Here is a 13,079-nt window from a genome sequence, read left to right as displayed (position 1 = left end):
TGTGAAGTGATGTCATTTCCTCGCCCCTCAAGTGCCTTTGAGCCAGTGACTGCAACGGGACCCATCGAACTGCTGAAATCCACAGCCCCATGCCTTTTTAAAATGAGCACGCCGAGCGTTGGCGGAGCAGTCCCACTTTTCCGACAACACTTCTAAGTCCGTGGAATAAATAACAACCTCCTCTGTCTGTGTCAGGCCCTGTGTGACCCCCCCCCAGGCACAAGCCCCCATATGCTGCTTTGGTTTCGTTTGCCTCCGTTTTGTGCTTGGCGTTGCGTCCCATGCAGAGGATCATCCCTGTGTCAGTATGGTGGGGGCTCTGAAGAAGCAGCTGTTTCTGATTTAATCCGCGGGGTGCGTCTGCCCTGCAGCCTGCGTTTTGGAACAGCTCCGTCTGAGGGAGTAATTATCAGGACTGGCAGTAGAACTTATGCAGAAGGTGCTTTTTTTTGTTCAACGATGCATGGACGCGCGCTTCTGAAAACGACGACAGAGCAGCCAGCTGCGAGGAGTTAGAGATTAGGAAAATTGGCTGTTGGACAGTACGGTTGGACTGGACGGAACATCGCCCTTCTACGACATAACCCCTTGCGATGAGCGAAAAGCTGGAACGCCAGGGCAGGGGGGCCGCCAGCTTTCTTTCCAGAGATTTCCTGCTGCCGCCTCATTAGGCGGTTTCGAAAGCGTGCTCCGCTCTCATTAATTTCCTTGGCCCTGGCATGAAAGGCCGCCTGGGAAGAGTGGGGAGGCTTTGCAGAGCTCTTTTTGGAAAGCTGTGAAGGGCGCGCTGTTCACGTTCCGCAGCGAGCTCTCTCCTGTGGCGGCCCTCGGCGAAGCTGTCGCGGTGCGCTGCGAGGAGGGGCTCAGCAGACCGTCTCGGCTCGGGCACATGTTAATGTGGAATTAACAGAGGAGGCGTAGCAGGTGACGGCTTTCCAGAGCGACCTTATAATAATATTGTGTTTCCTCGCTCTGTGACGCGGCACCTGAGTGTTTGTTTTCTAGGGACGGTACTGGGGGAGCTGCTATCCAGTGGTGGCCCTGGTCTGTTCAAACAGCTGTAGAGCGGACCTGAGGCCTAAGAGCAGGCCAGTCTCTCCTGACAAGTGCCAAAAAGAGGTTCTGTAAAGGTGCCAGAATGAAACCAAGAAACCGACATTAGGTTTGGCTAAAACCGCGTAGCACTAAATTAAAAAAAGAACAACTGCGATATTTTTATGGAGCCTGGATAAATGTTGGCTGTATGTCACAGGAGCCTCCTTCCCAGTCTCCCCCTGCTCCATTAGACCTTTTCCGGGCTCTTCTCATTGTTGACCCGCGAAAGAAAAAGGATAAGAGAGACGTTTTGTTTGACAAAGACTGTTTTGACAGCGTTCGCCTGAAGAAGTGTCAAGGAATTGGTTTCGGCTTCCCATAAGCCGGGCTGAGCCAAGAAAAGATGGATTGTTTGCAGTCGGGCGCAGAACGTTTGGCACCTGCTAGAGGGGCTCCTTGGCACAGAGACTGGCACTCATGAAAGCACTCTTGGGCGCACGGCCGGGAAGATCTGGGTTCGAAGCTGCCCAGCTGGCAACAGTCCGGGGACAAGCAAGCTGGCAGAATCCGGCCATTCTGCTTCCATATGCATGCGTTTGTGTTTTCAACACAATGAAGGCGCAGACCGGTGCTGTGCTGTGGCTTAATGAAGATTAAATCGCCGCCAACGGTTTTCTATTCTTCAGCCATGCCCCCGTGTGGGAGATGAAGACGTCGCCTTCTTCAGTGGCAGTGTTTGGACATCGGTCACATGCGCAGCTTTCACTGGAGCCTGGCCGTGGAAGACGGAACTGAGCTTTCTCAAAAGCTTAAAAAAAAAGTACGCGCACAGCACGTCGGCTGCTCACCCTCCTGTGGGGCACCGTGGATCTGTTGAACGATCAGTAGCTCTGCCAGGCGGGCGTGTCGGGGGAGTGTGTGCAGAGGTCCTCGCTGATTGGTTGTGGCAGCATGACAAGCTGATTAACAGCAGATGATTGGATGGATGTAAAACCGAAGTTGATTGTTTTTTATATTATAAATTAATTTATATATTAATTAGCGCTTGCCAGTTCCTATCACATGGGAGGCCAAGTCTTAAGACTTTAAACAGTGTGGAATGAGAAGAGGTTATAGTCTTTCCCATGGTGTCGGTGTGGAGCAGTGGTTTCGAGTTCTGGGTTTGTCACTGGAAAGTTGTGGGTTCAAAACAGGTGTCTTTGATTCTTTGAACACTAGAGGTGTTTAACTCTCCTAGCTGCTTTTTCCGAACAGCCAGATGCTTCTCTTGACTTTGGTTTTGGTTGAGCCTTAGCATGAATTACAGCTGCTGTGGCTCTTAACCATTGTGTTGGCTTTGAGAGGGACCTGTGTTTTATCTTCGAGGTTCTGCTCCGGGTCATGCCTGCCCCGCAGGCTGGAGCTGGCAAGGTTTTATGCTCCAAGTGATCGTCAGAGATTCTACACTGTCGAGAAGAATTTCACACTGTGGCCCAAATCTCTAATGCAAATAGTGTGATCTTGTTGCTAAGGATGTATATTGAGAACTTACTGCCAATAAAATCTTCTGTGGGAAGATGAATGGTCCTTTCCCATCTTTTCTCACTCTGAGGCTAAAGAAATCTATTTGTTTTCATCAACATAAAGCATTTTTGCAGTAAGTTAAAGCGCACACAGGACTTAGTCAAACTTGGGAGTAAAATGCAAATCCCAACACTGATCATTTGTCCAGAGAACTCTCCAAAGGAAGGCTTTTCTTTGTACTTTTTATTAGTACAGTTCTGGTGTCTAGTATTATTCCACAGTACTGTCTTGCACTAGATATCCCTCACTCGCAAGGCTAAATACAGTGCCCCCTTAGTGTTAGCAGGCAAGGCGACTTCACTTTGCTAGAAATAAATTAGTTATAGACATTACTGTTCTTTTGCACATCTGTCCTGGCACAACAAGTGCTTTTGTGTGAAAGCTAACTTTTTTTTAATCCCATTCCTAGGCAACGCTTCAGATAACTTGTTCCAGCTTGGTAGGTATTTTTCTGCTTATAAAACATTTTAGCAGCACATATCAATGTGGCTGAAAAGCACTGAGGATTGTTTCCCAGGGGCCTGGATTAATTCAGACCTCTGGCCCGTCCACCAGTCAGACGTTCCAGATCCAGTAGTTCATGGTGACTTTGTGCAGAGCAGACAGAAAGCTGTTTGCATACTGGGATTTTGTGACTAGTAGATGTAATAATATAATGCCCTCATGCGACCAATACAGGAAAACACACGTTTCAAAAGAGTGATCTGTCCATCCATTTTCTTCAGTTTTATTCAACACAGGGTTGCGGGAGAGCTGGAGGCTATCCCAGCAAGCACTGGGCCTTAGTCAGGATACACCCTGGCCGGGACACCAGTCCATCACAGGGCACACACAGACACACTCACACCAGGGCCAATTTTCCCAGAAGCCCAGTAACCTATCGGCATGCCTTTGTGTAAGTGTGACTGTGAGAAGAAACTGGAGATAGACTAGGACGTGCAGTAGTTAATTCCACCCTTGCGATACACACTTGCACATCCTAAAGGTGACCTGGGTTCAGAAAACACAGTTCATCAAGTGGAATCTGGCCAGGAGATAGCCCTGTGTTTTTACATTCTTGTTTAAAAAGCGCAGCATGCTTAAGAGTTTGAGAGGGTATCGCAGCATTTGGATAGTTCCTAATTCTAACCTCCCTGTGCCACGACACACACATACAGACACTCTCCACCTTCAAACAATAAACCGCATGCCAGCTTTGAGGAGGCAAACAGGAACTGAGAATCCAAATCCACAGGATACTGGATACTCGGATACCATGGGCCTAAAACCACTCTCAGAATTCATATGTGCAAAGCCATCAATCTGAAAATGAAAGCTGCATTTTAAACGTGATTCTGAACAATTTTCCAGTTGGTTGTGGTCATGGTGGCTGTAATGTGTTTTTTTTTTTTAAGAGCTTGCTGACTTAGTTTCGAAATGCTACCAGCGGAAGATGTTGCTATTTGTGTAGAGGCATCTATCTCATGCACAGGGAACAGATTTATTTCTGCTCCTGTCTTGATGTGCTTCCTGTGCGGATCCCAGCTCGGATGTTGGGGAATTTCGGGCTAACACAGCAGGGGGGGGCCACCCTACAAGACTCTTCTGTGTCCGTGAAAGGGCCCGTTTCTAAAATAAACATGACTGGCATGTTCCTGCCTCCCTGCAGAAAAGAAGAAATGCCAACCACTGCCATTTCTTCATAGTCTTACACCAGCGCCCCGTCATGGCATTGCGCATAGTGCTGTGTGGTATCATCTTCCAGGAGGTTTTGAGATGAGATTAAAGGAGAATCCTAGGCATTCAGGACGGGTGGACAGCTGGCAGATGAAAGCTAATGCAGATCAGAGCACACTTCCTGCAAGTGGGAGCAGACTGTCCTCCCGTAAAGGGTGAAATTGAACATGAAGGAGCGAACAATAGAGTGGAGTGCCACTGCACATCATTGTCCTCATCTCTTCCGCTGCCTGGAAGCTGTTAGAAGACCGAAGGATGATGGGATCGTCACAGCTGTGCTTCTGGGATAGGCTGTAGTTTGACACGGGAACAGACGGTTTATCTGGTAGTGGATGCAGGATGCCATGCAGCCAGTTTTGCCAGTGTGGGGGTTAGCCGGACAAGGTAAGCTGCTGTGTCTTGAAGCAAGCCAGGTAATCGGCTTGAGTACCACGGCTGGGTGGCTCGTTCTGGACTCCACAACCCTTCAGATCGGGTCGGTATCGATGGATAAAATCTGAGCCTGGAAAAGAGACTAGCTTGCACCGAAACAGGTGAGATGGTTAGACCCAGCTGTGACTTGTGGATGCACGTCAAACGAAACATTCCCAGAAGGCAAGTGAAAAGCGACTCCCCCATTTAATACAAGCCGGAACTTTCCTTAAGCACGTTCAGAGTCGGTGCTGTATGTTGGCTAAGCCCGGTGAGAATTATCCATTACTGTGAAAGGCACAAACGTGCGGTGTTCCAATTAAAAGAAAACTGGAATTCAGTGGAGAGGTCTCTGAAACGTGACTGACAGCCTCGATTGGATTAGACTGTTTTTAAATTGAAGCCGGTCTCTGACCTTATTTCTGCACTTCGGAATGAGATTGGAGACTTGATCTGGTCAGGAAGTACAGTGACAAAGTAGCTGTCAAAACTCAGAGCTACAAAGTATTTCATTCCTAAAGTGTTTAGGGTTTGTGATACGTTTTTACAAAGACTTTTTTGTTTCCCTTTCCATCTTCTCTGTGAATGTGCTGTTACAGGTTTGCCAGCTGGCCTAAAATTCCAGTTTTGAAAGTGGTGTCACTGCGGTCAGTGTGTAAACCATTGTAGAAAGTGAACTGATTAGATTTGCTCACTTAGCTGTTTACAGAGAATCCAGGCCAGTGAGCAGATGGCCAGTATGATCACATTTTTGTCTGGGGCTGAGAAGCAGCCTGTTTCTCTGTATACAAGGCATGTGTGTCACTTGGCTAAAATCCTTCAGGCCTCATGTACCAGATGATTGAACAAATTTCTTAATTAATGAGTAATTTAGCAGTGTTCCCATCATTTAGAAACCGGTGATTTAGGGTCACCAATAAGACGTACAGGACTGCAGACCTATGGCCAGGACATTGCTGTATTTGATGAGAAAGAACATTATGTTCATCAAGTTTGGTTAAAGACGCCATGTTTGGTTAAAGAGAGAATTTTCTCCCCTGCTGGCTTTTTTTTAGCAAACCCAAACTCTTTCTTCAAGCAATGCTCTCTTTCCTTACCGTTGGTGGGAGCAGAAATATCACCGTTACAGCAACAGACTGTGTTGTTCTTTAACAGTTCTTGTATAACTCCCTTGTTTTAAGCTGCTGTCTTGGGAAGATGCATAACCGAAAGGGATTTTAAGGCAAACGGTGCACTTCACGTAAGTGGCTGAGATTAATTCGTTTTCCCTTTCTCCTGCTTTTTGCTTGTCTGATAGCCTGTGTGTTCGGCCTGCTGGAAGTTCTGGTGTGGATTAACGGAATGGACAGGAAGAAGGGAGATCCAGGCAGAGGCTGTGATTAAAACAGTGCAAAGGAGGCTAATATAATCTGCAGAGTTTTAGTCATGACATCCACCGGCTTTCATTAGACTGGGCCCCGGGGCCTTTGAGGAGGAAGCAGATTCTCCAGTGTGGCTCACAATCTTGAACAGAGACAGACTTTCTCAGAGCTACTTCTCTGGCCTGGGTCATCTGCAGGCCCTTCACACATAGGGTGGCTGCTAATCCTCTGTGTTTTCTTGGTTGCTTCAGTGATGAATATTAGACTGGCTTGTGCTTCCTTCCTACACAATCCAGATGTTTGTGTGAGGTGTCTCAGACGTCTAAGATTCAACAAAGGGAAAAGAACCTACAACCAAAATTACAGAAGTTTCAAATTGAGACAGCTGGCCTTTTAAAAAGAATAATGGAAGGTCGCCTTCTTTGCCTGCTCTCCGGACCTGGGGGAGCCTGTCCTGGTGAATTTGCCCTGCCCTGTTCACTATGAGCCATGCCAGGCTGTACTGCACCTCCACAATGTCACTGTAACCAGATGCGCTTGCAAGTTCAGTGCAGTATATACACCGTGCACACAGCTACATGAATTGTAGCATGAGACAGGGTACAGATGGCTTCCCAGAGAGGAAGCCAATAGATATCATTTAATTGACACATTAGGTCCTTTTTTCCAACAATATTGAAGTATAAAAAGTCAAAAATGATTATACTGTATGTAATTATGTAGAGAGGGCTTTAAAAGACCATTTTACACATAGGTCATGCAATCATTGATCTGCAAGGGCAGAATAAAGAGTTCCCATAGAAGGATGTTTTCTTATTCTTTAAGTGAAGTAAATGGTTATCAAACCAGAAATCACATACTGTACATTCCACTGTTTCTTCGTGGCACAAACAGAGAGGTACTGTGCCGCATCTACAGTATGTAGAAGCTTTTGGGCGATCGCTCACCTGAAAGCCGAACCTCATGGGCCCTTCAAGGTTTTTGCGGAGCTGGAAGGGTCAGGCCCTCGCGAGTAAGTGCCGTCTTTGGAACTGGACACGGTGGCTTTGCTGCCCCAGGACGGCTCTGGCAGGGCTGAGCTGTCCGGTCTGCTGGGAGGCCCCTTGGCTCTCCGTCTCAGCCGCTGTGGCGGGAGGGGACAGATCGCGGAGGAAGGCCGGGGGGGGGTACGGGCTCCAGCTCTGCACAGAAACCTCTTGGCAGGGGATGACAGGCTGCTGCTGAAGCCGATCCGCTGTCGGATTCCAGAGCTTGAAAGCCTGTCGTGGATAACGATCGGTCCCTGCCGACTGAAGTGGGGATGTGCAGCGTTCTAGCATTTCAGATACCTCAGGCTCCAGCTTCAGGGGAAGAAGTAGTCTTTCTGTGTACTTGGAGGCTGCCCCGGGATAAGTGTATTCCCTTTTATTCCAGCTCCTCTCTACAGGGTCTCCGGTGTGCCTGGCATGCACAACAAAGGGCGCTTGTGTGGGGATACGTTCCGAGAGCCAAGGGGCTGCGTGCTGGGGCTGTCGGAGCTCTCCAGGGACGCGGTTACCCGGAGACTTGATGGGGCACTCGGCCGACGGGCGTGTCCGACTGTTGAAGTGCCCTCTTCCCCGCAGCTGCCCGATCCGGGCTCCTGGGGGGGTCCCGCCCCACGCTGCTGTCGGTCCCGCCCAGCCCGGCGGCCGCGGCGCCACAGCCCTGTTGGAGCGGAAAAAGACCAACCCCGCAGCAGAAGGGTTGGCTTTATAGCCATTTTGATGTATTGAGTTTTTTTTTTAATCTGCAGCAGCACATGAAAAAGGCCTTGTCAACAGCCTCAGAGTCCCACTGCTGTGTGTAGAAACCTCCCCCCTGAAAGCACATGACAGAGGGTTATAGTCCCAGCTTGTGCCTGGTGTGTTTTTTCCACTGGGATCTTCGATGTGCACACGAAGATGCCCTTGGAAGTATATCGATGGTACACAGGAGAACTCTGACCTGAGAGTCCCGTTCCCGTGAGCAGAGACGATGAACGTCGCAGACTCCTGTTCTCGTATTCAGGATTTCTTGTGTTCGGCTGCATAAGATCGTAGAGCTCCAATTACTGGTGCCAGTGGGAATGTTCTTTGTGGTCACACATGCCAGAAGCCTGCCTGCTCTTACTCTGTGGCAGAGAGCTTTCATGTTACAGTGTTTTGAACAACCATATTTTTCAAGCGGCCTGGTTTTGGTTTGTTTTATTTCTTTCTCCATCGTGTCTTGCATATTGTGGTTGGATCTTTCCACCCCCACTGTCTAACTATTTCTGCAGACAATGGCTGATGAGGAAGAAAGTCCTGAAGGCAGAAAAATGGGTTGTATGTGCAGGGTTATGGCAATTTAAGATGAACACTTCCTGTACCGTCTGGGTGTATCTGGTCTTCCTGTCTCGTGAATGACTCTTATGATCCACAACAGTCGATGCTTCACATTGTGTTCAAGATGGTCAGGCCTGTATTCAACCTGGGCTTCAGATTTTAGTTTTCTGTGACTGGACACAATCTTTTGCCTTGTTTTATGTAACAATTTAAACGAACCAAACTCCCATATCAGGGCTGGGTTGGAAAATATTTCCTGTGAATTGCAATCTCGGGTGTCTCCACATCTGGAGAGCCGGAAGTTAGTTTGAACCGTTTCCCTAAGGTAACAGAACACAAATATTTGGAAACTGAAGGAGAGAGACTAAAGTGGGGGGAGACTGAAACTGAAGGAGTTACTAAAGGGGTGGACTTGGAATTGGCTCCTATAAATAGGAAGCAGTAATTTGTAGACCATATACCTCGGAAACTGAAATGACCCAGACAATTCTGACAGATCTGCCCAGCTCTAATGACTCGGGGTACAGGGTACTCGGGGCATTTTTTTTTCCGGTCAAATGCCTTCCCTCTCACTTTACAATTTAGAAGCTCGTGAACAAACGAGCACGTGACCTTTAGCTGTGGATCTGGGGCTGCTAATGGCCTCTCTGCAGCTGGAGGTGAGAAGTCGGGAGGAGAGATTCCTTAGGGATTCAGAAGAGCAGGGTTATTCGCGTGGAAAGTACTGGGGGAAGAGAATGACAACAGTGTCGACTGGAACAGTGGAGTAATTAAAGTAGAATTCCCCCGAAAAGTTTGGAATGAGATGCGTGTGTTCACCCCATTGTGCTCGTTAGAACAGCCTTTTACTCTGTAATGTAATATGTAACCCAAGACATATTGTTTCTTTAACAAAGGTCCTTTGATCTTGGGATAAAAAGAACAAATCTCTCAGCACAGATCTACAGAGCAGATATGGTCCTTTAGGAGTTGGCCTTCCTGACTCCTGAACGACTCGTGACCAGAGAGTTATGGGCTACAGTATCGTCAGTACTGAGCGAGACTCTTGTCCAGGGTGAGGAAAAGCTCTTCTGACTGGCGTTGCCTCTCACATAACATTCCCAATGTCTGGAATGTTTTTTTAATTGAACTTGACAATTCCCATACTGTCAAATATTAAACCAAGAAAATATTAATAAATGTTATACCAATGTTTCAGTTATCCTGGGACTTCATCTTTTTATTTAAGTAGAATATTAAAAAAGGTAGCATGTATTTATCTTGGTCAGGCTGGAATAAGAGAATTAAGAGAGGGGGCTTGGCAGGGCGATCATCTTGGATTTGCTGTAGTGGGGGAATTAAGAGTGGGTGTGGCTTTCTTGATCCATCCTGTTACTTAAAGTGAAAGCCTGTAGCATTTGAACCAATCACGGGAGCTGTAGAGGAAGGCTAGTGGCGAGGAGCATCACAAGTTCATTTTTTTTAACAAGAATCGTTTTTTATGCGTCTGATGAAAATTAATAATGCAAGAAAGAAAATAAAATAAGTGCGACTCCCAGTCCTGCCACAACATTGAATTCCAAAGAGTACATTAGAGCCGTGCCTCTGTACTGAGGTTTTCAGTTGCAGTTAATACCTGACAAACTTGACCAACAGCTTCAGTTTAGGTCAGTGGTTTGAGAGGGACTGCTGTCATTTAGATGTCTCATCACAGCTGAATTGAATCTGGGTTCCGTTATATTATTATTATTATTATTATTATTATTATTATTATTAATAATAATAGTTCCTTACTGTTTTATAGCGATTTTCTGGACATCATTTATAAAGGCCATGATCATGGGATGAGAAGTTGAAGTATTTCATGACTAATGCAGAGCTGGTCTAGCTCGAGGCTGGCTCACCCCTGAACCCTGAAGAGTGAGTGGGTTAACGTTCCAGGCCCTGCTCAGCGTGTTAAGATGTGTGCAGCGATTTTTCTTTGACGTAGAGATCGCAGCAGTGTACTACACTTGAAACACAGGCTCCTACTTGCCAGAATGTTTTTTTTAACCATCATGGGATGATAGCTCTTCCTTTTTCTGTTTTGACAGGCCTCTCCAGTAACTCTCTTTAGAAAACATTGCAGTGTCAGTCCAATTCAGTTACCTCATTTCCTGACTGTCTTTGAGGTTGGTAGAGGAACATTTTTCAGACCCTATTTTTTTTTTTGCAATGCTTCTGTTACATCATAGAAGATATGTGCAAATATTGGCCTCTGCTAAGAAAGGTTATAAAAAACTCTTCTGTAAGGTTTAAGGAATGACGGCAGTCTGGAGTCTGGTTAGTGGCTGTAGTCTGTTGCAACTTAAAAATCCAGTGCCTTCAAGTGAAATCAAGTGACATTTTTTACAGGTATTTTGCCAACCTTAAAGAACATTAAATTGTATAAAACTGTTAAAACTTATCAACATGGTGGCTGGCTTCCAGCGAAGACTTTTTTAGCTAATGTTGCATGTGAAACCAATCAGGCTGGTTTCATTAAGCACCGTCAGCACTTGTCATGGGTTGACTATTGTTACTTTTGTGTATTTTGTCTATTTTTGTCTGTGACTATTTTCAAAACAACATTTAAAACATTTGGTGAACATGATGCGCAAAACAGACGCGCCAGGGTTGTTTTTATTTTTTGGGGTGGAACTTTTTTCCTCACACGGTCACCCCCATGACCCACAATTTCCACTGGGAGCCATATTTTCCCCGTCCATGTGTTCAGGTAACAAACGTGACGGGCTGTGTCAACTGATAGACGAAGCTTTCTGCACTTCCAAGCAAAACCAAATGATAACGAGCTGCTTGGCTTCTGTGTTCACTGGCCTACAGGTTGACTAACTCTGACTGTTTGCAAGGCCAATGACGTCTACGTTTTGAGGGTTATTAGATGGCATCTATGATCAATAGATTGAGCAAAGCCTCATCAAACAAGACATGATCAGTTGATTTCTGATGGTCTCTGACCATCTGTCAAACAAGACATGATCAGTTGATTTCTGATGGTCTCTACCATCTATCAAACAAGACATGATCAGTTGATTTCAGATGGTCTCTGACTTTTACGATTCTAATCTACAGGTGGGTGCTGTTTCCATATAGCATGGAAATAGACCAATGCTGACAGCAGAATGGCTTCACTGAGCCCTGCCGGCACCTCTGTCATGCAGCACTGTACTGAACGGCGCCCTGTGCTCTTCTTCTCTGCAGTGAAATACATCAAAGAGGTCACCCCACTGTTTAAGAAGCCCTCTCTGGTGGCAGACCTGGCCTGGGACGGCGTGCCGCCCCAGTCGCCCAGCCTGAGCGGCAGCGAGGACTCGGGCTCCCCCAAGCACTGCGCCAGCTCCAAGGACAGGAAGGTCATCCCCCTGAAGATGTGCTTTATCAGCCGCAACCTCACCATGCCCGACCTGGAGAGCAGGTACCTCTGCCCTGCGAGGGGCACGCGGGGAGCCCGGGCGCTTGGCCGTCTCAGCGCGGTGGTCCTCTTCCGCGGTGAAGGCTTTGAAATCACGGCAAGCGCGTGACAGTGCACAGAGAGGTGTGGTCTCGCGCACGGGGGGCTCCAGTCGTGTCCCCTGTCTCCCCCCCCCTTAAAGAGACCTGAGTTCTAATCTCATTCGAGCAGCAGCACCTGAAGCTGTTGAACCAATAAATAAGCCAATGACTAGCCGATGGAAGCCGAGAGTCCAGCTAGGAAAACCTGCTGGCACGCCGGCCCCCCAGGGACAGGACTGGGGACCCCTCGTCTAGCATGATGCAATTGCTAACAATCTGCTCAAGTGTAGAGGAGCAGGTTATAAAGAAGTGTTCTGCTCTGCTCATTCAGTTCTCGCCGTGCGCACTGGAGTCTTCTTTATCGCTTGCGCTGTCCAGGCGTTCAAATGATTTCTTGATTTGCTCCCTACTGTTACGTGTTACTTGCTGCTTGCTGCTAAAATCTGCTACTTGCGGTTTTCTGATCTTAATGCATCATTTAATGAAAATTAACCTCATGTCTTTCTTTCATGGAGATAAATGGATGGATTGTGGTTTAATACTGCGTGTCTGGCGATTTTGGGGCGATTGTAGCCTTTGCAGTGCTTGGTGGCTGCTAACAGCAATTGAAGAAAACGCTCTGAATGAATGGAGACTCTTGTCGGGTGTAGAAGTTGTCAGAAACTCTGCGTTCTTCTGTACTGATGGCACTTTAACTGAGTGTGTTGCGTGGCTGTAGAACTGCACCTGTCTCGGCTTGCTGAGAGAGAAAGAATGCGCAGTGGCAGGGATCCTATAACTGTACTGCAATCTGAGTTCTGTTTATTTTGCAATCATTCTAAGCACATTTTAATGAGCGGTCTACTCCACTGAGGTGCATATTGGTTTAATGTGCGGTATTTAATGCTTAGGTGTACAACAAAATCATTTTTGTTTGCCCAACTTAAGCACGTGCATGTCTCCTCTTCACTGTCTCAGAGATGGTTATCACTTTGGAACCCCACCCCCAATACTAGAAATCTTGCAAAACACCCCTCATTGAAATTGGAGCTCACTCTCTAGGGCTCAGAGCACTTGAGTGAGTTCTGCTGAGTCAGAACCAGGAAAGTGAGATGTGCTCATTAAGAGACTGTAGTAAAGGACTGTGATACAGTAACACGAGATAGCAAAAATATTTCTG

The 13,079-nt window shown here is 47.0% G+C and overlaps 1 protein-coding gene across 1 annotated transcript in view; it reads left to right on the top strand.

Annotated features, from left to right (window-relative positions):
* Positions 1-13,079, top strand: part of sntb2 (syntrophin, beta 2) — a 52,818-nt gene that overhangs the window by 6,816 nt on the left and 32,923 nt on the right. Inside the window, exon 2 of the mRNA XM_088614248.1 lies at positions 11,630-11,843. Within this exon, the coding sequence (XP_088470374.1) occupies positions 11,630-11,843 (214 nt within the window). The remainder of the gene's footprint in view (positions 1-11,629; positions 11,844-13,079) is intronic.

This window comes from Lepisosteus platostomus, chromosome 20, assembly GCF_059453375.1.
Source record: "Lepisosteus platostomus isolate fLepPlt1 chromosome 20, fLepPlt1.hap1, whole genome shotgun sequence".
NCBI lineage: Eukaryota > Metazoa > Chordata > Actinopteri > Semionotiformes > Lepisosteidae > Lepisosteus > Lepisosteus platostomus.
This window is presented reverse-complemented; position numbering and strand designations above follow the sequence as displayed.